The sequence below is a fragment of the Crotalus tigris genome, unplaced genomic scaffold (assembly GCF_016545835.1).
Source record: "Crotalus tigris isolate CLP2741 ecotype Arizona unplaced genomic scaffold, ASM1654583v1 scf7180000018224.911827, whole genome shotgun sequence".
NCBI lineage: Eukaryota > Metazoa > Chordata > Lepidosauria > Squamata > Viperidae > Crotalus > Crotalus tigris.
In genome coordinates this window covers 271,299-295,981 of record NW_024096891.1, presented here as the reverse complement: position 1 = coordinate 295,981, position 24,683 = coordinate 271,299, and the positions used below count along the sequence as shown (strand labels likewise).

Here is a 24,683-nt window from a genome sequence, read left to right as displayed (position 1 = left end):
TTCTCTTCTATTTTCCTCACAACAATAATCCTATGAAGTAGGTTGGACTGAAAGAGAATGATTGGCCGAAAGTCAGCCAGTTGGGTTTTGATGTTTTATAGTCAACTGTGATGGAAAAAAAATTGGGACAAACTAGTGACTAGCCCTGTGATTAATAGAGCTAAAAGCGCTTGGACTGAGAAAGCAGCATAAAGTAATCCATTATAAAACTCTTTGATCTGACTGAGAGAACAGCCATTTGACGGGATGGTACAAGATTTCCTGCACTGAGAACAGAGTTGGACTAGAAGACCTTTGAAGTCTCTTCCAACCCTATGATTCTACGTTCGTACAAATTCTATGCTCCTTCTTGAATTCCATTGACTTCTCTAGCACCAATTTACTTTGAACATTAGCTGACTAAATTCTTTTATATAGGCTTGAGCAATAAATCTTAACTGCAACTTAATGTACGGTCCTGATTCTTTGTGCCTAACATTACGTGTATTATTGTCGCCCTTCCCCACCTTCTACAACGTTCCTACCGGTAGTTCTTGCAATTTATTTTCATAGAATTTAGTTTCTTGATTTCTCATGCTTGTTCCCCTTTCCTAAATATAAACTGTACCCATCCTTCTTAAAATCTATTCCCCAAACTGGGCTTAGTATGTAAGGTAAGGTGCGCAACACATTTGGAATGACAAGTTTCTTAGATTCAAGAGAACTGATGTTTCTTCTAAAAAGCTGTTTTCAACCTGGAGATGGAATTCAGTAGCCAATATCCTTAGCTAACATGGCGTAACTAATGATATGAAATCAGGTTTGAGATTTTAGGATGAAACCATCAGTTTAGAGTCCTCAATTATTTTATTCAAAATTCTATTCCTGTCTCCTCTTATATAAGTTGCTGCTTAAATCTCAGGATGGAAAAAATCATATCGTATAATTCCCTTTGCCGCATACATTGTATATTCAAATACGAAAAGATTTTTTTTCCTCCTTTGCAGTACATTTTTATTCCACATGTGTATAAATATAACCCAAAGATTATAATTTTAGTATTCCTACCAAAATATTACATTTTTGTACAAAAGTTTACAAAAACTTTTCTCTATATTTACAGCCCAATACTGAAAAGAACTCCTGATCCAATAATGCAAAAGATAAGTGTAGTGCATTTAACTGTAATGGTAAAAAGAAGATACATGGTGATAACAAGATGCAGGATTTTTTTTTTCCTTGTTTCAAAATAAAAATATTTCCAGCTTTTTTCATCGTTGGATCCCAAAGGTGCAACCTTAAGTGTTCAAAGGCATGGAGTTTTAAAATAAACAGAGCTTGCACAATATGTCCCTTTTACAACTTTGGTTTATGGAACTGCAGATAATCAGGAATTGTAAGATTTTATAGATCCAACAGCCAGGAACAGCATCTGAAACCCTTAGGTGCTCATTATTTCAGTTTTCCCATAGTGGTATGCTTCAGATGTATTAGGACTGAAATTTGCAAAATTTCTTAGCATATGTTGGCTAGAAAGTGTTGTTGCCTCAATCCATCTGGAGAGTATAAGATGGGAATGCCCACAGATGTAATTCCCAACAGTGTCCTAAGTAATCTATGCACAGGGCAAGTAGGGAATCAAAGATGATACCACCTTCCATTGCAGAATGTATTATCTTTGCTTGCCACTGTCAGGGAAATCCAGGGGAAGAGCTTACATCTCACTTAATATTGTGCCGTTTATGAATGAAAAGGAATATCTCTTTTTTTTTTAAAAAAAAAACACTTTTAATTTGAACTCCTTAAATTGGTATCTTTAGAAGGCCAGATCCTGAAGTTAAAACTCAAGTACTTTGGCCACCTAATGAGAAGGAAGGAATCACTGGAGAAGAGCCTAATGCTGGGAAAGATTGAGGGCAATAGAAGAAAGGGACAACAGAGAATGAGGTGGCTGGATGGAGTCACTGAAGCAGTAGGTGTGAGCTTAAAGGGACTCCAGAAGATGGTAGAGGACAGGAAGGCCTGGAGGAATGTTGTCCATGCGGTCGTGAGGGGTCGGACACGACTTCGCAACTAACAACAACAAAAAAAAAGATGGTGGCTGGTTGCAATGTGTGCTCAAATAATTAAACCACCATGTTTGACGGATCTACCATTAGATATCCTTTCAGCCGATGCTTGCAGGGATCCCTACCTCACGGATCCTCATTCTTATTCATAATATGTTAATGACATGTAAGATAAAACTGGATCGTTTTGATATCATCTGCATTCTAGGGCACATGGGATTCCATTAGCATCCAAAATTCAATCTACTCTCCAATACCTAATTAAAGGGATAAAGAGGACGGAAGAAGAAACCCACTCTAGGAGGTATGAAAGCTATAGAGAGGAGAAGGAAGCTTGTGAAATGGGTCATCTGCAGAAGTCGTAACAGGCTGGACAAGCTGGTTATTCCTATTTAAAACCACTAGACAGATTTCGAATAGAAAACTTCTAATACTCTTGAGTCTGATACTTCATACTCTGCACAGATTCTCCCATAAGGAGGGGTTTTAGGAAGGAAATGAGTTGGAAGCCAAACCACTCACAGGGCAAGCTATCTGTTTACTGCCTGTTTATCCCATCTATAGGTTTATTTATCCCATCTGTAGATTTATTTCCAGGAAAGTGGACAGAAAACTGCAGTTTTAAGAAGTATTAGGAACTTTACAGTAGAGATTTAAGGAGCTGCCATGTGCGCCATTGGACCTTCAGAATTGTGGGATTGCTCTTTTTCATCCCAGACTAAATCGCTTATAGAACCTGGGATGTTTGGCTTGTATATAGGGGTTCTATCAATAAGCTTTTCTTTCATGGCCCACTGGTTCCCTCTATGAATTGCTAACCTGCGTCCCTAAATTTGATATACTCCAGATGTTCTGAATTACCATAATGTAATGTCTCGTTCTCACTGAATGAAAACGATAAGGATTCTAATAAAACATATTAGAATGCGCAATGTTAGGGAAGATTCTTGCTAAGCTTTCTGAGTTGTGTGTTGTTTTCTTGTTTTCTGCTTATTTTTTCCCAGCCAGATTTCTATTTGTACACACATACATGTGAAAATCATTAGCGGATGTCAGCAGTATATTTTTGATGCAGTGCATATTCCTAGGTCTCTCCTTTATGTAACAGATGTAAATATTAGCTTACATATTTAGGATTTGTTTGGATGATAAACACCCATTTCTTAGAGTTCCTTTATCATTCAGAATCCCCTATATTTGGAAACAATGGATCCAGACTTACCATCTTTAGCATACTTGATAATGGAACAAGTTATGGAAGCATGGTTGCATTAATATACTTTTAAGGTTGGATCCAGCAACTCACTCTTTTGCTTCCCCCCCCCCCCGACCTTTGTCTTCTACAAACTGAAGACTGATATCCTGACTTTTTAGCCTTAAAAAAACACCAGGAGTTCATAATTGTTAGCTGCCTCAGGAATGGCCTCCTAATATCTCATCGAGGTTGATGTCTTTCATCCAATCATCATTACTAGGCTCTGTTTTCAACAAAGAATCAATGAAGTCTGGGTCACTATTGAGTGCAGGCCCAATGTTATCTGCTTGCTGGTTCAGAAAATCAAATGCTAGATCACTGGCATGATCTGTTCCTTGAAAAACCCTGCTGGACATTTGAGTAGCACTTGATGAGAACTGGTTCGATGACAAGGGGTGGGGTTGTGTCATCCCCACCCTGGGTGGATTTAAGTGGGCCACAACCTCTCCCTGCAATTGAGTTGGCATTGCACTCTGGGGTTTGGATGCCCCGCCCACTTGTCCATTTAGACTTTGGTTCATTTGGCTCGTAGGGGTTCTCATCTGGATAGTGCCCAGTTGATTAGGAGGCACCATGGCACGCTGAGGAAATTGCTGGAGGGCAGCTGCGCGCTGTAGTTGCTGATTTGTATAGGAGCTTCCAGACGAGAAAGGGGATCCCGAAGCCCTCTGGGTTTCCTGTTGCTTGGACCCTGCTTCCGAAGAAACCCAGTTCTGAGCTGCAGCATTTGAACTGACCATCACATTTGAAGCTCTTTGGGCTGAAGTCCCTTGGTTCAAGCTGAGTTTCCCTTGCTGGGAGTTAATTCCCAAGCCATTGTCAAAGGTCGGCATGTTATTGCCTTGCCCTGGAGGTGTCGGCCGAGATGCTGCAGGGTTGTTTTGACTGGTTACAATTGGGTTTAGATTTCTATGCTGGGCAACCTGGCTCACTCCTGGAGTTGCCACGTTATATGCATTTGGTTGACTGCAGGGAATGTTCCCGTAGCAGCTGACGTGGTGCCCTGCTGGAAGAGAAGTCATTCTGAGGCCATGAGCCGTGGATAAGAGATTTGATTGCTGTGACAAAATGTTTGAAGTGGAAATGGGATTGGAGAAACACAGATTGGAATTGATGCTCACAGCCGGTGATCCACCTAAGAGAGAACAAAGACATCATCCACCATCAGATCCAAACAAGACTCAGAAACCAAAGTACCCAATAGGACCAGTTACTTCTCTGGCTATTTTCTTATCTCTCACTCAACACAATGACCCTACTAGAGAAAATGAAGTATATTTTAATGCCATTTCTTTGAAGGATAGTAGAATCGCACATCATCCCTTTTGCTCAAATACATGGCAGAATCAAGCCAATTTTAGCCGATCTTAGCAAAGCAGCTTGATCAAAGTAATAGTTAGATCGGAAATGATCAGGAAACACCAGGGGTGTGAGCTAGAGCTGGGATTTTTTCTTTAAAAAAATAAAAAATATCTTTAAAGAAGGCACTACCAACCATCTACAGGTAATTCTCAATTTACAACAGTTCATTTAGCGACCGTTCAAAGTTACAACATCACTGAAAAAAGTGTCTCGTGACTGTTTTTCACACTTACAACCATCGCATCATCCCCATGATTACATGACCAAAATTCAGATGCTTGGCAACTGGTTCATATTTATGACCTTTGCTGTGTCCCAAGGTCATGTGATCCCCTTTTGCAACATTTTGACAAGCAAAGTCAATGGGGATGCCAGATTCACTTAACAGTGATGTTACTAACTTGACAACTTCAATGATTTGCTTAACAACTGTGGCAAGAAAGGTTGTAAAAGGGGGCAAACTTAACAAATGTCTCACTTAGAAACAGAAATTTTGGGCTCAATTGTGGTCGTAAGTCGAGGACTAGCTGTTCATGGACATAGCCCTGAAGTCACTAAACTCCAGAGAACTTGATTAGGTTTATGTGCCAGCTGTTGCCTCCAGAGCGTGTGTCCTTTTGTTCTGATTTCTCTCCTCTTCCCAGAAATTTCAACCAAAAGATTATAAGCAGAAATTGATGGTCAATTGTAGAGGATACTTTTTAAAAATATATATTTATTTGAGGGTTTTTTTTTAAAAAAAAGGAAGATTAAATCAATACAAACTATTATAAAATAAAAAAGAGCCTAAAGTCCAAGGGAAAAAGGGAAAAGAAAAATAGAAAAGAAAAAAGATACAAAGAAATAGCTTCCAATCTTTACAGTAGTTTTAGATCCAATTATAAATTTACCTCTTACTCTATGGTTGCAACCTAACTATCTTCTTTCTGTAATCTATCCTGTGTAATCATCATAATCATAAAACGTAAGTTCAGATTCTTCTGTCTTATGCAAAAAATCTCGAATGACTTTCCAGTCAGGAATAAATTTAGATATTGTCACTGACATTTCTCTGATCAAAGAAGACAATCTGGCGATCTCAGCAAGTTCTATCATCTTCACCAGCTATTTTCCACTAAGGGTAAGAGATAAGGGGAATGCATTTGTAGTGGTGCCTTCCTGCGTGGGTAATGGATTAGGCCAGCTGATCACTTAGCCGGATTTGTGCAACACAAATCTTGTGGTTCATTTGCTGAGTTGTGTCTATTTTTTCATGACCCCATGGACCATACTACACCAGGCCTCATGGTCCTCTACTGTCTCCCAGAGTTTGCTCAAATTCATGATCATTGCTTCAATGACTTTATCTAACCATCTCATTCTCTGCCATCCCTTTCTCCTTTTTGCCTTCCATCTTTCCCAATTTCCGGGTCGTTTCCTATGAGTCCTCTCTTCTTATTTGGTGGTCAAAGTATTTGAGCTTCAGTATCTGTCCTTCCAAAGAAGAGTTAGGGTTGGTTTCCTTTAGGATTGACTCATTTGATCTCCTTGCAATCCAAGGGACTCTCAAGACACAATACAAAACAATGTAACTAAGGTAAAATGGGGTTGGATATTTTATGTTTCAGAATTTATGGAAACCCAGCAGGTTGTGTGAACTCAGCCATCATATTAAACCACAATTTGATCTACTGCGGGATAGTATATTAGGTGAACATTTATTAACTTATATTTAGGAAGGAATGCAGCAAATGAGCCCAGCCAATGAGTCAAAGGAATGGCAGTGAGACTTCCACTGTGATCCCATGACTCTTAGAAGACTGAGACCAAGCTTGATTACAAATCAGGCTTAATTAAGTGACCTAGCTGTTAACCTTCTCCTGATTGATTTTTGGAGGCACTCATTTTAGTGTGTTGCATTTTAAAGAGAAGGCATTCTGAATGTGATATAATATTATGATTGAAAGATGAGCCACTAGTTCATATAGCTTGCTATTCTGCACAACAACTGGCATCCAGCCTTATGTGAAAGGTGAAAATCAGCAAGAAGAGGAAACAGTTGTTCCTTGGTTAAACACAACAAATAAACATTTCCTTTGACCCAGATATGCAGGAGGAATTATAACATGATCTCTGCATTCCACAGTAGGTAAATTGCATAAAGGTGGCTTCTAGCTTGTTGGCAAAAGAGGCAACTTATTTATGATATGCCTGTGACATTTAGTCATTAACAAGCTCTCCTTTATGGCATTAAGCATCTGGATTTATGGCTGTCCCTACAGGTAGTCCTTGACTTATGACTACCATTGAGCCCCCATGCTGGCTGAGGAATTCTGGGAGCTGAAGTCCACAAGTCTTAAAGTTGTCAAGGTTGCAGACCCCTGATTTACAGGAAAATAAGTTGTCTAATTCCAAGTACAGGTAGTCCTTGACTTATGACCACAACTGAGTCCAAAATTTATGTTGCTAAGCGAGATGTTTGTTAAGTGAGTTTTGCTCCATTTTATGACCTTTCGTGCCATAGTTGTTAAGTGAATAATGGCAGTGGTTAAGTTAGTTATAAGTTTGTTAAGCAAATCTGGCTTCCCCATTGAGTTTGCTTGTCAGAAGGTCGCAAAAGGTGATCACATGATCCCAGGACACTGCAACCGTCATAAATACGAGTCAGTTGCCAATTGTTTGAATTTTGATCACGGGACCGTGGAGAGGCTGCGATGGCCATACGTGTGAAAAATGATCCTAAGTCACTTTTTTTCAGTGATATTGTAACTTTGGTCACTAAATAAACTGTTGTAAGCCAAGGACGACCTGTAAAGTAGTATTTTAATTGAAATGCCACATCTCTGGAGAAATCTTTGAATGGCCTGCTTGTCTTGCTGACTTTTTCCTGTCTTGCTGTGTCTTCCAGCTTCTGAGTTCCTGCTGAGTCTTTCAGCAGGAAGTGTCTTGACAATTTTGCCACCCTCTGCTCAGGAACCATTCAGATGTTTATTTTATTTATTTCATTTTTCGCCCAAGACAAATGCCAGCAACTTGAAGCGTGGATGTGAAAGCATAAGTAATGACAACTGATTGGATTTTGGGACTCTAATGAGGCCTGGGGCTGCAATGGGAAGGTTTCACACTGGGGGGTGGCTGATAGATAAATAACAGGTCCCACCTCCCTCTCCTGCTCATCCTACTTCCTACTTTCCCATCTTTTAGTTAGGCTTGAGTATTTGTATTTTTATAGATTTTATTTGTCGTGTTTATAGGTGTTCGTAGTTTTATCTTTTTAATATTGTAAGCCAGGGGTATCAAACTCAACTTCATTGAGTGCCGCATCAGCATTGCGGTTGCCCTCAGGGGGCCGGGTGGGTGTGGCCAGGGTGGATGCGGCCTACTGGGTGGGTATGGATGGAGTGGGTACGGCCTATTGGGTGGGTGTGGCCAGCTCTACATCGTTCACGTCAAGGGTGACTGTGGGGGCCTGGGCAGCAGTGGGACAGATCTGAGGGTCTCTGGCAGAAGGAGGTGGGACCAGGGCAAGTGCCAAGGCATGGTCCACTGGAGGAGCCTCACTGTTCCTCTCAGGCCATGCGGGGAGGGGGGGAGCTTATGGAGCTAAGACTGAATGCGTTTCAGCATAGAGGGCCACCACAAAATTGTACATTGGCTCCCAGCTGGCCTGGGCCAGGGCCAAGGCAGCGGGGGCCGTTCCCTCACTGTTTCCAGGATGGCTTTGCGGGCCACATGAAACCACTTTGCGGGCTGCATCCGGCCCCCGGGCCTTGTGTTTGACATGTCTGTTGTAAGCCATCCAGAGTTACCCTGTGGTAAGATGGGCAGCTAATAAATTTAATAACAAATAAATAAAAACATGGATTTTGCAGGAAGAGAGGATGAAGGGATTACTCCTGGATCAGTGGCAGCTTGGGGTGAAATATATATCCCTGTTTTTGCTCTTCTCCTCCTCCTCAGACTTTTAGTGTCAGCAGAAGGGGATCGTGGATCATCTTTAAACTGAGTTTGCAGGATTGGAGAAGGAAAACGGTAGCAATGTGAAGGAACCCATGGAGTTTCTTATCAGAGAGCTGCCTGGATTAGACATGTCATTAGCAATTAAGTAAGGCAACCAGTGCTGAATTTGTGCACTATCATTGAAACGAACCAGATGCTCCAGACACATAACATTTGTCTGTTGCAACAAAAAGACTCAGGCAACTGAGGCATTTTCCAGATTAGCCAAGATGGAACATGTTGATTCAGGCACAGATGGCCAGCATACTATATTCTTTTGTAACAGCAGAAATTGCTTCAGAGGGTGTAGTGGTTGGGGACAATGGTTCTCTCTCTTATTCCCAAAACAAAGTTTCCCTTTTTCTCTGAATTGCTCACTATTTTTAGCTTCTTCATTCTCTCCCCCCCCCCACCTCTCAACTCTTCTTTTTGTGCTGGTCTAATTTATACCGGATGGGCAGAAATTTCATTCCAATTAGTGTTCAGTGGAGAACATAACCAGATCTTAGATACTAGAAGAACTGAGTGGTACTGCAGAATGTGTCAATTTCTGATTAATGGCCAGGACTGACAGTCCATCATGAAGAGAGAGATGTCTGCTCTCTGAAAATCAGTTTTGAGACTGGCTAGGTAATCTTTAATTCTGTTTCACGAAGAGTAACAGTAGCAGGACCCTTGAAACTAAATCCAGATCAGAGGACAAATGTATTCAATGAGACATAAGGTAAATGCCACAATGCAGAATATTTTTTAGAAAAATGCTAGACAGTCTTTCAAATGTATGTGTTCTCCATCAAATGTATAGACAGAAAGGTTAGGGAGATTTGGAATATTGCATCCATTTTGGGTCGCCACAATATAAAAAAGATGTTGAGACCCTAGAAAGAGCATAGAGAAGAGCAACAAAGATGATTAGGGGACTGGAGGCTAAAACATATAAGGAATGGTTGCTGGAGGACAAGTGACATGATAGCAATGTTCCAATATCTAAGGGACTGCCATAAGGAAGAGGGGGTCAACCTATTCTCCAAAGCACCTGAGGGCAGAACAAGAAGCAATGGATGGAAACTAATCAAGGAGAGAAACAACCTAGAACCGAGGAGAAATTTCCTGACAGTTAGAATAATTAATCAGTGGAATGACTTGCCTCCAGAAATTGTGCATGGAAGTTTTTAGAAAAGATTGGACAACCATTTGTCTGAAATGGTATAGGATTTCCTGCTTGAGTCCCTTCCAGCTCTTTTATTTTGTTAGATTTCTCCAAATACCTGTATTTCCTTGAAGATATTTCCAAACATTTATTTGGTGACTTCTACTAAAAAGACCAAGGGAGGACCCGTCCTTGAGATTGAATGCCAACTTAGGAAGTGAGGAAAGGTTCATATCCTTGGAGTGATGACTTAAAGACAACATCCTCACACAATTGTAAGTACCGTAAGTAAAATGGAAACAGCAAACTCTATCTATTTCAGGTGTCCTTTCTTCTTGGCGGGTACACTCAAATGAATTTGAGTTTATGAACATGCTTCTGATTCATTCAACCTTGCATCAAGGTTTATGCCTAAGATGCAGTGTGGAAAAGTCCCCAAAATAGAACATGAGTCAGTCCGACTCTGTTAGCCAAATCAGCCTTCTGTAACATATTCAGAGACCTAAGAAACAGTTTAGATCTTCACTAAGTAAAATTTAAATGTTTGAAAAGTGAGGATCCATGAAGAATGTTTGAATCATCAGACGACTCGTCACATGCTCTTCCTTTTTTTTTTGGAAGTCCTTGATTGTCCAGCCCACCAGGCAAATTCCAACAGTTAGACAGGCATCTTTAGACATCCTCTGATTAAGCTGATAGTACACGTAGTGGGCCAAAAATCATGAATCGGTTTTTAAGCTGTTGGTGCAACTGCACCAATGCCGTATAATGTTCATGGACACCGCAACAGTGGAGGGGAAAGGTCACTGGAGGGTTCCTGAAAATCAATGTAGCTTCTGTGAAGGAAACTGAATGCTGGTTTGTTTGGAGTAGGGAAAAGGCCTCAGGAAAGATCTAAGGGACAAGGAGACTTTTGTGTTTCAAATGGATGAAAGCAAAGAAAAGTTTGGGAAGAAGGAAGTTTGAGAAACCAGGGAGACGAGAAAACAGGAAGGAAACAAGAGAAACTTTCACATCGAACTTGGAGAGAAGGAAGACTTAAGTGCTGCTCAGGAGAAAAGAACCACATGTCCCACACTCAAATGAGTCAAATCTTTGTCTGAAGGTGGCTTATTTGCTTTTTTGTGCATGCTTACCAGAATATTGGTGTGTTTGCTGCACGTTGACCTGGCCCCTTCTTTGGTCCTTATAATCTGGTGGTGGTCTTGTAAGGTGTCTATTCAGTTGATCTTGAGAGGTTGCTTTCTCCTACAGGATGAAGAAAAAGAGGAAGGTATTGCTATTTATTATTCTGAAGATTTGAACAAAATCACCTGCAGCATATGCATACATTCAAAGATGCATTCTTAAAAGATATCCTACTCCATTGATGCAACAGAGGAGAAGTGGGTGGGGAGCCATGGATATTTGTTGCAACAAACTTCTCCAGCTTGATGTCCCTCAGAGAGGTTGGAATTAATTTTGGAACCCAAATTCTCAACAATGGAGGGTAACAGGCTGGGAAAGCTGGTAGAGATAACTGTAATTTCAGGTTATGAAATAGGGAGACCTCACAGATCCAATGTTTGTATATTGTTTGAACAAATATTAAGAGGAACTGTTGATGGGACATATCTGTTCTAAGAAAAGGCTACAAATGAATAAAGGCAACTTAAGTATTCCGAATGAAATAATAACGTCTTTCTCATGTCACATTCTTCCTGCAAAAGGAAAACATTTCCAGTCCAGTTGTGCAGTTTTCACACGGAATAAGGCTTCTGGAGAGCAAACCAAGTTTTGCCTAAAGGGTGCATGTATGTATGTACGTGTGTGTGTGTGTGTGTGTGTGTGTGTGAACTCTCAGCTGCCCTGCAACCTGCTGTCCTTTAGGATGAAAAATATAAAATTTCTACCTGTGTCTGCAGTCATATCATCGTCTTCTATACTGAAGTCTTGCTCTAATATTATTATAGGTAGTCCTCAACTTATGATCATAATGGACCCCGTAATTTCTGTCATAAAACATGATGGTCATAAGTCAAGGCACCATGTGACCAGACCTGATTTGGTGACTTCTTTGCAGTGTTCTTTAAGCAAAGTAATGTATTCCTATTTCTGTTTTTTTCTGGAAACCGACAAAAAAATGTCATAAATCTCAGTTATGTGACCGTGGAAGGCAACAACCAGTTGTAAAAGTGAGCCAGTTGCCAAGTGCTCAAAATATGGTCATGTAACCAGTGGATATGTGCAACTGTCAGAACTCCAGAATTGGCTTGTAACTGACTTGTGGGAGGGTGGTGGAGTCTACTGTAAATTTGAACAGTGGCTAAGAGAACGTTCTCAACATCTGCGCTTAACCTTGCTAACTAGAGGAGCCACCTGAACCTATGATGTTCCCCATGGACAAGACATGTTCAACTTTCATGCTCTTGCTTCAGAAGCACACATATGGATTCTGCAGAACCCTTAGGTCTAGTGAGGGCAATTTTGATTGCACCCAAACTTCTCAAGTGCCAAACAATTCCAAACAAGCTGGGCAATTCTTTCCTCACATTTCCTTTTGGGATTCTGGGAGATTGTTTATAGATAAAATAGAAAACTGGGATATTTACTGCTTCTGTTAGTATTTGCTGTTGCTGCTGCTGCTGCTGAAGGAGGAACTGTTGTTTCAGCTGCTGATTCAGCAATGTTTGTGGTGATGAGCTGATGTAGCTGGTTCCAGTGTTTGCATTTGTGCATGAGGCAGATCCTGGATTGGTGCCTCCACTTTGACCCAAGACAGTATGTTGATTCTGGAAAAGAAAAAAAATAGAAGGAAAGATGGGATTAGTCAAAAGATGTACAAAGATGCACACAAGGAAAAATGGAAAGGAAGCTTCACCTTCCCTATTTTCTTGGAGGGAGATAAAAACAAAGATCCTTCTGTTATAAGCTGTGGTGTGGAAGAACTTGACCAAAACATACTTTAAAAAAAAACTGTGGCTATCCTTGATGTGAAATAAAAATCTTGAAGCTCAGAGAAATAGCAATAGCACTTAAGACTTATATACCTCTTCATAGTGCTTTACAGCACTCACTGAGCAGTTTGCCGAGTCAGCATATTGCCCCCAACAATCTGGCTCCTCATTTTACCGACCTCGGAAGGATGGAAGGCTGAGTCAGCCTTGAGCTGGTCAGGATCGAACTGCTAGCAGTCGATTGAATTGTCCTGGGAACTATGAAGTATACTGTCAGTATAGCTACTAGTATGATCATGGAATGCCAGCTACATCTGCAGATATAATTATGCAGTTACAATATTTTATTCCTTTATCCTACTGTTTTGGGATGGGAGGGACATAATATTTTTCTATCAAGTAACCCATTTTCATTTGATCTCATTATATGTTGACATATTTTGTCTCTCCATAAACATTTACCACATGTTTGCATAGCAAATAAGCAAAACAGTAGCTCTCATCTTAGACGTGAAGGCAACTTATGCATCAGAGGGTTGTTGTTGTTGTTAATTGCGAAGTCGTGTCCGACCCATCGCGACCCCATGGACAACGTTCCTCCAGGTCTTCCTGTCCTCTACCATCTTCTGGAGTCCATTTAAGTTCACACCTACTGCTTCAGTGACTCCATCCAGCCATCTCATTCTCTGTCGTCCCCTTCTTCTATTGCCCTCAATCTTTCTCAGCATTAGGCCCTTCTCCAGTGAGTCTTTCCTTCTCATTAGGTGGCCAAAGTATTTGAGTTTCAACTTTAGGAGCATCAGAGGGTAGATACCTTATTTGATCTCAGGGCATATTTCCCCCCCATATGCAGGTTTGTTGATCACACATTTTGTTATATTAAATACTGCTTCAAAAAGCTCAAGCTGAAAAAAAATCAACCAGTCAGTCAATAAATCGTTTAATCCAATTCATCCCTGAAATAAATTAGAGACATGAAAATTTGGGCAACCTGCCGTGGTAAGGAATGGGGAAAAAATAAAAACCTTTGCAGAGATGACAATAGGTGGCCCATCTTACTTACAGAAGTAAAAAAAGAAGGTTAATGGAGCCAATGCATCTCTGGTATACAATGCCTTCTTCAATTTTTGTTTTATATCGAGTATTTAAGCTTTCTATCTTCCTACTAGGTAAAATGCACCATCTTCTCCTTGGTTCTATTTCTTTGCACAATAAGGGTTGGAAAAAATGATCAGAAATTGTAGGCACATATGGCTCTCTGGGTGTGTGAAATGATTATCTTCTTTCTTTTTTTACACACCATTATGGCCAAGAAACAAAACCAAGGCCTGGATGATGTATTTAAGCTGATGTAATCTCTGGCTAGGGATCTCCATGTTCCCATCAAATTCTAGGAAATTGCCAAGACCAGAGCTTCAGATTAAACTAGTCGCTCACCCAGGAAGTTATAATTTAGTTCCTGCCCATTGCTGTTTCTGAATTCCAGTTACTCATTATTTATTTTATGTGTGGGTAAGCATTATTGCTCAATTCTTCTGTCAAAAAGCTAATTAGGGCAGCTTATGAGAATGTAAAACAAAGCAATATGATCTGGGAGCAAATCACCAATAAAATGGTGCAGCCAAGGGCTTAAAATATTTTCATGAGGAAACAAAGAGCAGTTGCAGAAGGTAAGGAAAAGTCTCCTCTGAGTCAAACTTGACCCTTGACAACTACACTGACATAGCCATAGTGTTCCTGCAACAATACACTAACGGTTTGACACTGCCACCTTCTGGGATTTTTTCCCCCCAAAATTTTCAGTCTACTGTATAGCCCTGGGATTTGCTAGGTGGATTTCTAATCAGACACTAACCAGTTAAGATCCTGCTTAGCCTTTTTTAACATCAGCCATACTCAAAACCATCTACACTGTTTACTTAAGCTATGTTAAAATATGGACTAGGTTGACATTCTCACCGGTACAATAGGAAAGTCTGTATTTATTATTTATCTCATCTGAAGATAGAGCACTTAATTCCCACGGCACTGTCTTAGGCCTAAAGATATTTACCCATATAGTAGACTGTATTGCTATTATCTTTCCCATCTTCTCTACTATCTTCTCCTATTGGTATTTTATGATTTATCACTTATTGTTGTATGTTATGATTAATGATGTAACTATGCTCTATGATATATGACCTATAACTTTGCTGTTTGTATGTACACTGAGAGCTTATGCACTGGAGACAAATTCCTTGTGTGTCCAATCACACATAGTCAATAAAGAATATTCTGTTCTGCTCTGGTCTATTATTTGTGAAAGGAAGATCCCATCCATCCATCCATCTTCCCCAGTGACATTAACATCACCTTCAGTCTCTAGCAGATCAACAAGCCAACCTATAAACATCATTCTGAAGTGACTCTCAGAACAAGGCATTATAAAATGTTCACAGTCCTGTCTATAGAGGCAGTTAACACGGCCTACTAATAACTAAAGTCAGCTCTCAGATTAGTAAAAATTCAGAACATGGTTAAATAAATAAGCAGATGTTTAGTGTTATTTGCAAACATGATTAGCTTACTTCTTTCCCCTACACAAAAGTCAATAATGAACAAGCTAAAAAGCATTAGGTCCAACACAGATTCTTGAAAAAAACTATTTTTCTTACATTCTTTCATTAAGAAAATTGCTCATTTATTTCCATTTTTTGCTTTTGGATTTTGAACCAATTAAAAACCAGTTGGTAATCCATAAAACCACAGGTCTTCTTATCCTGTGGCTGCTGAGTTTACTCAATAACTTTTGATGAGGAATGTTCAAATACTTTTGAAAATCTACATAGCAGTGAGGATAGGGGCACCTCCATCTACACATTTTTGACATTCCTCAAAACTCTACAAGGTTGGGGAGGGAGGACTTGCCTTTGTGGAATGCCTGCTAAATCTCCTTCCACAAAACCTGTTCCTTTATATGCCTTTAAAATAACGTTCATCACATTTCTGCCAATTTGCCTGGAATATACATTATGCTAAGTGCCCTGTAATTTCCCTGATCTCTTTTTTTAAAAAAAATATTGATGCCCCATTAGCTATCTTTGGGGGTGGGTGGGGTGGGGACAGATTAAAAAAGATTGACTAGAAGGTCACATGCTACATTTCTGTGTTTTAATAACCCTCAGTGGATGTCATTGGGACTCAGTGATTTGTTATCAACTGGTCTCAAGATGTCCCACATCTCCTATTATCTCAAGTTGCTTTAGTTCCGATTTCTTCCCTAAAAAGTCAATGCAGGTTCAGCTGTCTTGTGTCTTCTGTAATAAAGACAGATGACCAGAATTCCTGCAATTTCCCCCCTGGTTCTTATCTTCATTAAGGATTCTTTTCCTACATCATTTAACAAACCAACACTTTCCCCTGGCTAGCTTTCTGTTTCAGGGGCTGCCACAAAGAAGAGGGAATCAAGCTATTTTCCAAAGCGCCTGAAGGCAGGACAAGAAGCAACGGGTGGAAACTAATCAAGGAGAGAAGCAACCTAGAACTAAGGAGAAACTTCCTGACAGTGAGAACAATTAATCAGTGGAACAACCTGCCTCCAGAAGCGGTAAATGCTCCAACACTGGAAATTTTTAAGAAGAGACAGGACAGCCATTTGTCCGAAATGGTATAGGGTTTCCTGCCTGAGCAGGGGGTTGGACTGGATGACCTCCAAGGTCCCTTCCAACTTTACTATTATTATTATTAAATATCTTTAAAGAAGTTCTAAGCTTTCCAGTTTTGGGATTAACATAGATGGGAAGGGAGCATTGAAAAGATTATATGGATAGCCCTATGGTGGCCCTTAGCTACATATCAACAAAAGGAGTCTCGTTACCTCTTTAACCCAAAGATTTTCAACATTTCTATGGTCAGAAAGAAGGCCCTTTTCCTATGTTTCCTTCAAACCACAATGCAGTGAGAAACAGATTTTTTCTTGGGCCACAGATCAGCTCCTGTGGCCTTGCAGCAATTCCAACTTACTCAATAATCAGGTTTTTTAACATGAACAAAGGCCTGACAGTGATTTGGGCCTAATTTCTCCATGTGCTCAATATAGTCTCCTGCTGAGGAAGTCTGGAATATTTCCTGTCTGGGCTAGGGAGTGCTCATGGGTGATCAGACAGGGCAGTCTTCTTAAATATGTCCATAATGTCTCAAAAGTACAGATCCTATACCCTCAGTGAATTTTAGATGTTGGCTGAGGAATTCTGGGAATTGAAGTCCACCCATCTTGAAGTTGCCAAGGTTGAGAAACACTGCTCTTCTGTCTGAAGGTGATTGGTGTAATATTTTATATGGATTGATGCAAAAAGGAAAATATGAGAGCTGTGGTTCTTGAGAGTGTGTAGGTGTGAATGCCCATGTGTCCCTGTGCAGCTGACAAACCTCTTTGTCATCCTTGCTATGCATAAATTCTTCCAGGGAGGCCAAAAATGTAGTTTATTATTATTTTTCATTCTTTCTTAGGCTGTCTGAAAATGATCTTCTTCTACCTTACAGCAAATAAATAAAAAGATTGATTTAATACATGCTTGGTTGTTGATTGTGCTGCCTGGAAAGATTTGGAAATATTATCCCCCTTTTCTGCCTCCTCCTTTCATTCACTCAAACCACAGCTATGCATGTCAGAGCTTTCTCATTCTTTTCATGCTTCGAGTCTGACAATACGATCCTATCCTCATATTGCCTGGGAGCAGTCAACCTCAATTTATTCTCCTTTCCCAGCTGGGGAGCCATTCGTAAGGGGAGAAGACCATTCAGAGCAACGCTTAGAACATTTTAACTGTTTCCTTAGCTTTGCATCAAATCCCCCCCCCCTTAATGGGGAGCCATTCGTAAGGGGAGAAGACCATTCAGAGCAACGCTTAGAACATTTTAACTGTTTCCTTAGCTTTGCATCAAATCCCCCCCCCCTTAAGACATAATTTGTTTATCTTGGTTTCTTGCAGAAGTCACAAATGCCTGGAATTGAGCATTGTGATAAACCATAAAGCAGGCATGGATTATTTCAGTGGGAAAAGATTGCTGTTTGAGTTTTTTAGCTGAGGTGTGTAGCTACCGTTGGCTCAAGGACTGGAGGCTAAAACATATGAAGAATGGTCGCAGGAATTGGGTATGTCTAATTTAATGAAAAGAAGGGGCAGGGCAGGGGTCTTCAAACTTGGCCCTTTTATGACTTGTGGATTTCAACTCCCAGAATGTCCTGAATGTCACAAAGGTAGAAATGGGTGCCTTATTTTTTTTCTTCTTAAAATATCCCAAAATGGGTCAACTATTTTGCCCACACATTTTTTTTGGGGGGGGGGGATCTACTGGTATATAAGGGGTGCTGGTATTTCGCAAGTGGCCCATGTACTCACTTCTTTGCATCCTAGCTTTAGGTGGACTAATGCTGAAGTTTGTAGTGTGAAAAGCAGAAACAATGATGAACTTACCCATAGTAGTTGGGTAATGAAACATCTACAAGAAGACAGTTAAGCTCAGAGAACACCAAGGAGTTCGCAACCTTTCTGTTTTCTGCTAGAATGATCCAGACAAAAGCCAGCCAGTAAGGATGGGAAGTAGAGGGATGACCATCAGGTCTTGCTGTGGTCATCCTCTGAACATTAACTTGGCCTGCTATCAACTCAGACTGGAATGGGACCAGCATGAAAGACAAACAGGAGAATTGTGCTTTCACTGAGGAAGAAGCAAACAAATCATTTAGGGGTTTTTGTATGTGTGTGATGAACAAATAGACTCTCTGGAGTGACTAGGACACCGTCCCATTTCTCCCTTCTCTTCGGAAAAAATGGTCTCTCAATTACAAAGCATAAAAAGAACCAAATATGAAAGCATATTTAGAAACAAACATTAAACATAGGTCAATGAGCCAAAGCAAAGTTATGCAACAATGTGCAATTAAGAATGTAAACGGCCTAGATTTGACATAGGATCCTTTTCATGGAGATGTTACAAGGGTCAACAAGACCAGCCCAGCTATCTGCAACTGGAAAAAGTGAACATAAAATCAACCTGTTATGTCCCGAGCCTTGCAAACGGCTCGGGCGTTTGCAGACAGTCCCGGGCAGGTGCAAAGCTGCCCGGGACCAGACAGGCTGTCGCCAGCGCCGTGCGCATGCGCGGGTGCTGGCGCGGGAAAAGTAACCCATTTACCCGGGAGTTGCCTATATAAGAGGCTGTGAGGCGTTTGGGCTGAGCTGAAGCCATCTTCCTGTAAGCTGAACGCTGAATAAAAGAACCTGAGAACTCCAGCTGCTTCTCGTGTCTGTTTTCCCGCCAAGGACCCAACACTGGCGACGAGGTGGGATGCCTTGCACTACCTGGAAAGGAAAAAGTGTAAGCTTACCCAAGGAGTCCTGAGCGGCGAGAAGAGGAACGGTGTTGACTCAGCAGCTGCCCGCCAATCCAGTGCGCATTCGGGGGTAGGCTGGCTGATAGACCCGTCTCCTGAAGATCTGAAGATGGCGAAAATCGGAAGGCTTGCGGAATTCGACGTCTCACATCCAGAGCGGTGGGAGTCCTACGTATCCAGAATGGAGAACTACTTCAAGGCAAACCAAGTGAGGGAAGATAGCTTGAAGGCTGCCACCCTGCTTTGCGCTTGCGGCCAAGACGCCTTCGAAATCGCAGAAAACCTTGCAGCACCTGTTCCAGTAGAGTCTGTAAGCTACGCAGACCTGAAGAAGCTGCTGAAGGACCACTTCCACCCCAAGGTGTCCGTTATCTCATGGCGCCACACCTTCGAGCAGAGGGATCAACGGTCCGGGGAGTCAGCCAAGGAGTACATCGCCGCGTTACGGAAGGCCGCCAAGCCCTGCGAGTTCAAGGACCTCGAGGAACGACTGAGGGACCGATTCGTGTGCGGGTTGAGGCATCGAGAGCTACAACAGAGACTTTTCGCTAAGGAAGAATTATCCTTCCAAGACGCTTTAAGGGAAGCCACCGCGGAAGAAGCAGCAGGCGGCGCCGTCAAGAACATGCGGCCGATCAGAAGCAGTGCAGAGGGTGCGTCCGTGCACCAAGAAGACGTCCGACGAAACTCCGAGGAGGATCCGGACGAAGAAGTCGACCGTCTACACCCCGCGAAGGGAGAAAATCAGAAGGAAAGCTCTTCAGCTCCGCTCAAGTGCATCGGCTGTGGAGGTCGCCACAGGAGAACCGACTGCAAGTTCCGCTCCGCTACCTGCCGGGCATGCGGCAAACAAGGGCACATTGCAGCTGTGTGTCTGGGCCGACGAAAGGCACAACCTCAAGAAGAACGCCTGAAGGGTACCAGAGTCCCCAGCCAGAATAGGGTAGGTTTTTGCGCTTCGCGTAGAAACATTTGTAGGACAGGCACACACAAGCCCATGAAGAAAAAGCTGTCACTCAACGTGAAGCTACAAGGGGTTCCATTATCTATGGAACTAGACACAGGGTCCGCCCTTTCCATCATTTCATTGCATACATTTAGGAAGATTTGTTCCAGTAGTGGGACTAAGGCCAAGTTAAGGCCTTCTGATATTGTATTAACTGATTTTCAGAACTCAAGAGTGTGTGTTAAGGGGGAGGCCACCCTTAACGTGCAATACAAGAGTTTTGAAGGTCCACTAGACTTGTTAGTAGTAGGGGGTGAAAGAACGAGTCTCATAGGACTCGATTGGTTTGAGGCCCTGGGGATACACGTCACAGGACTCAACAGCTTACAAACACTCGACCTACAGGAAGTCTGCAAGGAATTTGCAGATGTTTTCAGCCCCCAGCTGGGCACATTCAAAGGACCACCTGTGTCCTTAAAGCTAGACCCCACTGTCACTCCCATTAGGATTAAAGCAAGAAGGGTCCCTTTTGCTTTAAAAAGTAAGATTGACACTGAATTAGACAAACTAATCCAACAAGGAATCCTAGAACCTGTTGATTCCAGCCCATGGGAGACCCCCATTGTCACGCCTCTAAAGGCAAATGGGGACATTCGCATTTGTGCTGATTACAAATGCACACTCAATAAGGCATTGCAGCAACATGCCTATCCTGTTCCTGTGGTCAGTCACATCCTGGCCTCTCTCAAGGGGGGGCGTGTTTTTGCAAAGCTTGACCTAGCTCAAGCATATCAACAGCTGCCTGTTGATAATGATGCTGCCATAGCTCAGACTATTGTGACCCACAGGGGAGCCTTTAAGGTAAAAAGGCTGCAGTTTGGAGTGAATGTCACTCCTGGGATTTTCCAAAGCGTAATGGAAAACACACTACGAGGTATACCAGGGGTCTGCCCCTACTTTGACGATGTCTTGATTGCAGGAGACTCCACACACATTCTAGCTGAAAGGCTTAGGGCTGTCCTGTTAAGATTCAGGAAATCAGGCCTTAAGCTCAGAAAAGACAAATGCAAGATTGGGGTGCCTTCTACTGAATTTCTGGGATTCAAAATTGATGCTGCTGGGATTCATCCTGCTGAATCCAAACTAACTGCTATTTTAGAAGCACCCAGGCCAAAGTCTAAGGCCGAACTTCAGGCCTTCTTAGGCCTCCTGAATTTCTACAATTCTTTTCTTCCACATAAAGCTAGTGTAGCTGAGCCTCTTCACAGGCTACTAGACAAACAAGCTGTGTGGCTGTGGTCACAAGCACATGAGGCTTGCTTTAAAGAAGTCAAGGCCTTGCTCACTTCTAACAGTGTTCTTGCACATTTCAACGAGTCTCTTCCTGTGTGCATCGCTTGTGATGCATCCCCCTACGGGGTTGGAGCTGTCCTGAGTCACCTCAGGTCTGATGGAACTCAGGTTCCTATTGCATACTACTCCAGAACATTGTCTTCTGCCGAGCGCAACTACGCTCAGATAGACAGGGAGGCTCTGGCTGTTGTTGCTGGAATTAAAAAATTCCACGATTTTCTATATGGCAGGCATTTCACGGTCTTCACTGACCATAAGCCTCTGCTGGGACTGTTTACCACACGTAAGCAGACTCCCCACATCATTTCCCCTAGAATGCTTAGGTGGTCTATTTTTTTGTCTGCATATGATTTTTCATTACTCCACAAGCCTGGGAAAGAAATGGGCCATGCTGATGGCCTCAGTAGGTTGCCTCTGCCAGTAGTAGAAGCTGACCCCGCGCCAGCTGTCAACATTCTATCAATCCAAGCCTTGCCCGAGCTTCCTCTTAGTGCCAGGGATGTTACCGCTGAAACAGGTACAGATCACACACTTTCACGTGTCCGCTCCTGGGTCCTGTCCGGGTGGCCTGAGCACTGCCCTAGTCCTGAGTTTCAGAGTTTCTGGTCCAAAAGGAACGAATTGTCCCTTTCTCAGGGTTGTTTGCTTTGGGGAAACAGAGTTGTCATTCCCACCTCAATGAGGACTAGGGTCTTAGAATCCCTCCACGAGGGTCATCCTGGCATTGTTCGTATGAAGGCTCTTGCACGCAGCCACTTGTGGTGGCCTGCTTTAGATAAAGATATTGAGGCTAAGGTACACGCATGCCACATGTGCCAACGATCTCGCCCAGAGATGCCCCAAGCTCCTGTGCATAAATGGGAGGAAACACAGTCCCCATGGTCTAGGGTGCACATTGACTACGCTGGGCCCTTTCAGGGCCAGTTCTTCTTGGTCCTTGTTGACAGCCATTCAAAATGGCTTGAGGTTGTGCCTGTCTCGACCACCACCACTGCAAAGACTATTCAGGTACTGAGGGGGATTTTTGCTGCACACGGGCTGCCAGATGTCATTGTGTCTGACAACGGCCCTCAATTCACCTCCTCCGAATTCCAAGCTTTCTTACAGGCAAACCTGATTCGTCATGCCACATCTGCGCCTTTTCACCCATCCACCAACGGTATGGCTGAACGCATGGTGCGCATCGCAAAGGACGCCTTGAAGAGACTCACCTACGGGGACTGGCATCACAGGTTGGCTGACTTTCTCCTTTCTTATCGCACCACACCGTCCACTTCTACAGGGAGAAGTCCAGCTGAACTTCGTTGGGGGCGCCAACTTACTACGAGACTTGACCGGTTGCATCCGGACAGACTGCCTTCATCTACCTCACATCCTAGGGCACCTAGACAACTACTTGTGGGTGCCCCGGTTTGGGCTCGCAATTACGGGCCTGGTCATACATGGGTCCCCGCTTCTGTGTCCAGGATCACAGGTCCTCTCTCCTACGAGGTTGCCCTGGACAACGGTCGTGTCCTGCGTCGGCACATCGACCAACTCCGCTCTAGGCGGGACTTTTCTGCTGAAACTCCTGGGTCTTTTCCAGGGGGGGAGGGGGACCCTTTGGAGCAAAGGGAAGGGCAAGAGCTACTGCCCATCGCCACTGAGGGAGCCACAAACGGCTCGTCCCAAGGTTCTGCAATTGCTCCGAAAAGGAAGTCTTGGAGCTTACCCACACAACAGGCACTCACGCCTACTCCAGCCAGGGAGTTACCCCGGGGGCATACTCACTTTCCACACACAGCACACAGCACTCCAGCAACGGAGGATACCCGGGGGCATCCCAACAAATCATTCCCCGCAAGAGAGCTGGCACACAATGCCCAAGGTTGGCCTGACCTTACCCCAAATCCTACAGGGGGTCAAACATACACAGAGCTAGTCGAGGAACCAAGTCCCGACTACAACACCCCTAGCACAAATCAGGGGACACCTGAGTTTTGGGAGAGTACAGAAACCCACACGAGCCCAAACACAGAATGGGGTCCAGGGAATAGACAGCCTCCTGACAGGTCTTGGACTGACCTAGGGGGTTCTACAGAGACGCCCAGCAGTGGCTATCACTTCAAGGGGCCTGAGGGTCTACAGCTAGGTAGGACAACCAGGTCACAAAGCAACAGAAGCCCTGGCCTGACGAGCCCGGTGGGCAAGCAAGCAGGCCAGGCATCGGGGCACAGTCCTTGGAAGACACCAGGGCACAGTAGAGAGAACAGGCTCATGCCTCCCTCCAGTCAGGGGACTTATGCCAGTAACCCAGAGCTAAGAAGGTCACAGAGAGCAAAGAAATCTCCTAAGTACCTAGAAGATTACATAACATTGTTGGCAAGACAGAAGCCAGTAAACAGTGGGAACACTGGGGAGCAAATTGTCGTGTAAAATAAATGTTGTATGTTGATAGTAGTTTTAGCCCGGGGGAAAGGGGTGTTATGTCCCGAGCCTTGCAAACGGCTCGGGCGTTTGCAGGCAGTCCCGGGCAGGTGCAAAGCTGCCCGGGACCAGACAGGCTGTCGCCAGCGCCGTGCGCATGCGCGGGTGCTGGCGCGGGAAAAGTAACCCATTTACCCGGGAGTTGCCTATATAAGAGGCTGTGAGGCGTTTGAGCTGAGCTGAAGCCATCTTCCTGTAAGCTGAACGCTGAATAAAAGAACCTGAGAACTCCAGCTGCTTCTCGTGTCTGTTTTCCCGCCAAGGACGCAACACAACCCCTTCCACATAAGGCTTGCATGACACTCCCAAAGCTGAGCTCTGCCCCTGGGATTCCATCTTACCATTTCTGAGGAGTAATCAAACCAATTTTCTTCTGACCTCGAATGTCCCAAAACTTACATTTAAAATGTCTTCAGAGAGAGAGAGAATGAGAGAGAGAGAGAATGAGAGAGAGAGAATGAGAAAGAGAGAGAATGAGACAGAGAGAGAATGAAAGAGAGAATGAGAGACAGAGAATGAGAGAGACAGAATGAGAGAGAAAATGAGAGAGAATGACAGAGAAAGAGAGAATGAGAGAGAGAATAAGAATGAGAGAGAGAATGAAAGAGAGAGAGAGACAGAATGAGAGAGAATGAGAGAGAGAGAAAGAGAATGAGAGAGAATGAGAGAAAAAAATATCTTCAGTTTGGTGATTTGACCTAGTTGAGCTCCATGTGACTGGGCTGCTTTCCCATTGGTCGGAATTCTAGATATTCCTTGACTCTGGCTACATAACACTCCCTTCTCTTTTCAACTACAATGATGTTGTAG

The 24,683-nt window shown here is 43.0% G+C and overlaps 1 protein-coding gene across 1 annotated transcript in view; it reads right to left on the bottom strand.

The window, feature by feature from the left end:
* Positions 1 to 1,952: 1,952 nt before the first annotated feature.
* The window catches only part of MAML2 (mastermind like transcriptional coactivator 2), a 204,343-nt gene continuing 181,612 nt past the window's right edge, over positions 1,953 to 24,683 (bottom strand). Inside the window, exons 3-5 of the mRNA XM_039349059.1 lie at positions 12,385 to 12,564; positions 10,930 to 11,041; positions 1,953 to 4,438 (exon numbers count right to left, since the gene is read on the bottom strand). Of these exons, the coding sequence (XP_039204993.1) occupies positions 3,462 to 4,438; positions 10,930 to 11,041; positions 12,385 to 12,564 (1,269 nt within the window). The 3' untranslated portion in view covers positions 1,953 to 3,461. The remainder of the gene's footprint in view (positions 4,439 to 10,929; positions 11,042 to 12,384; positions 12,565 to 24,683) is intronic.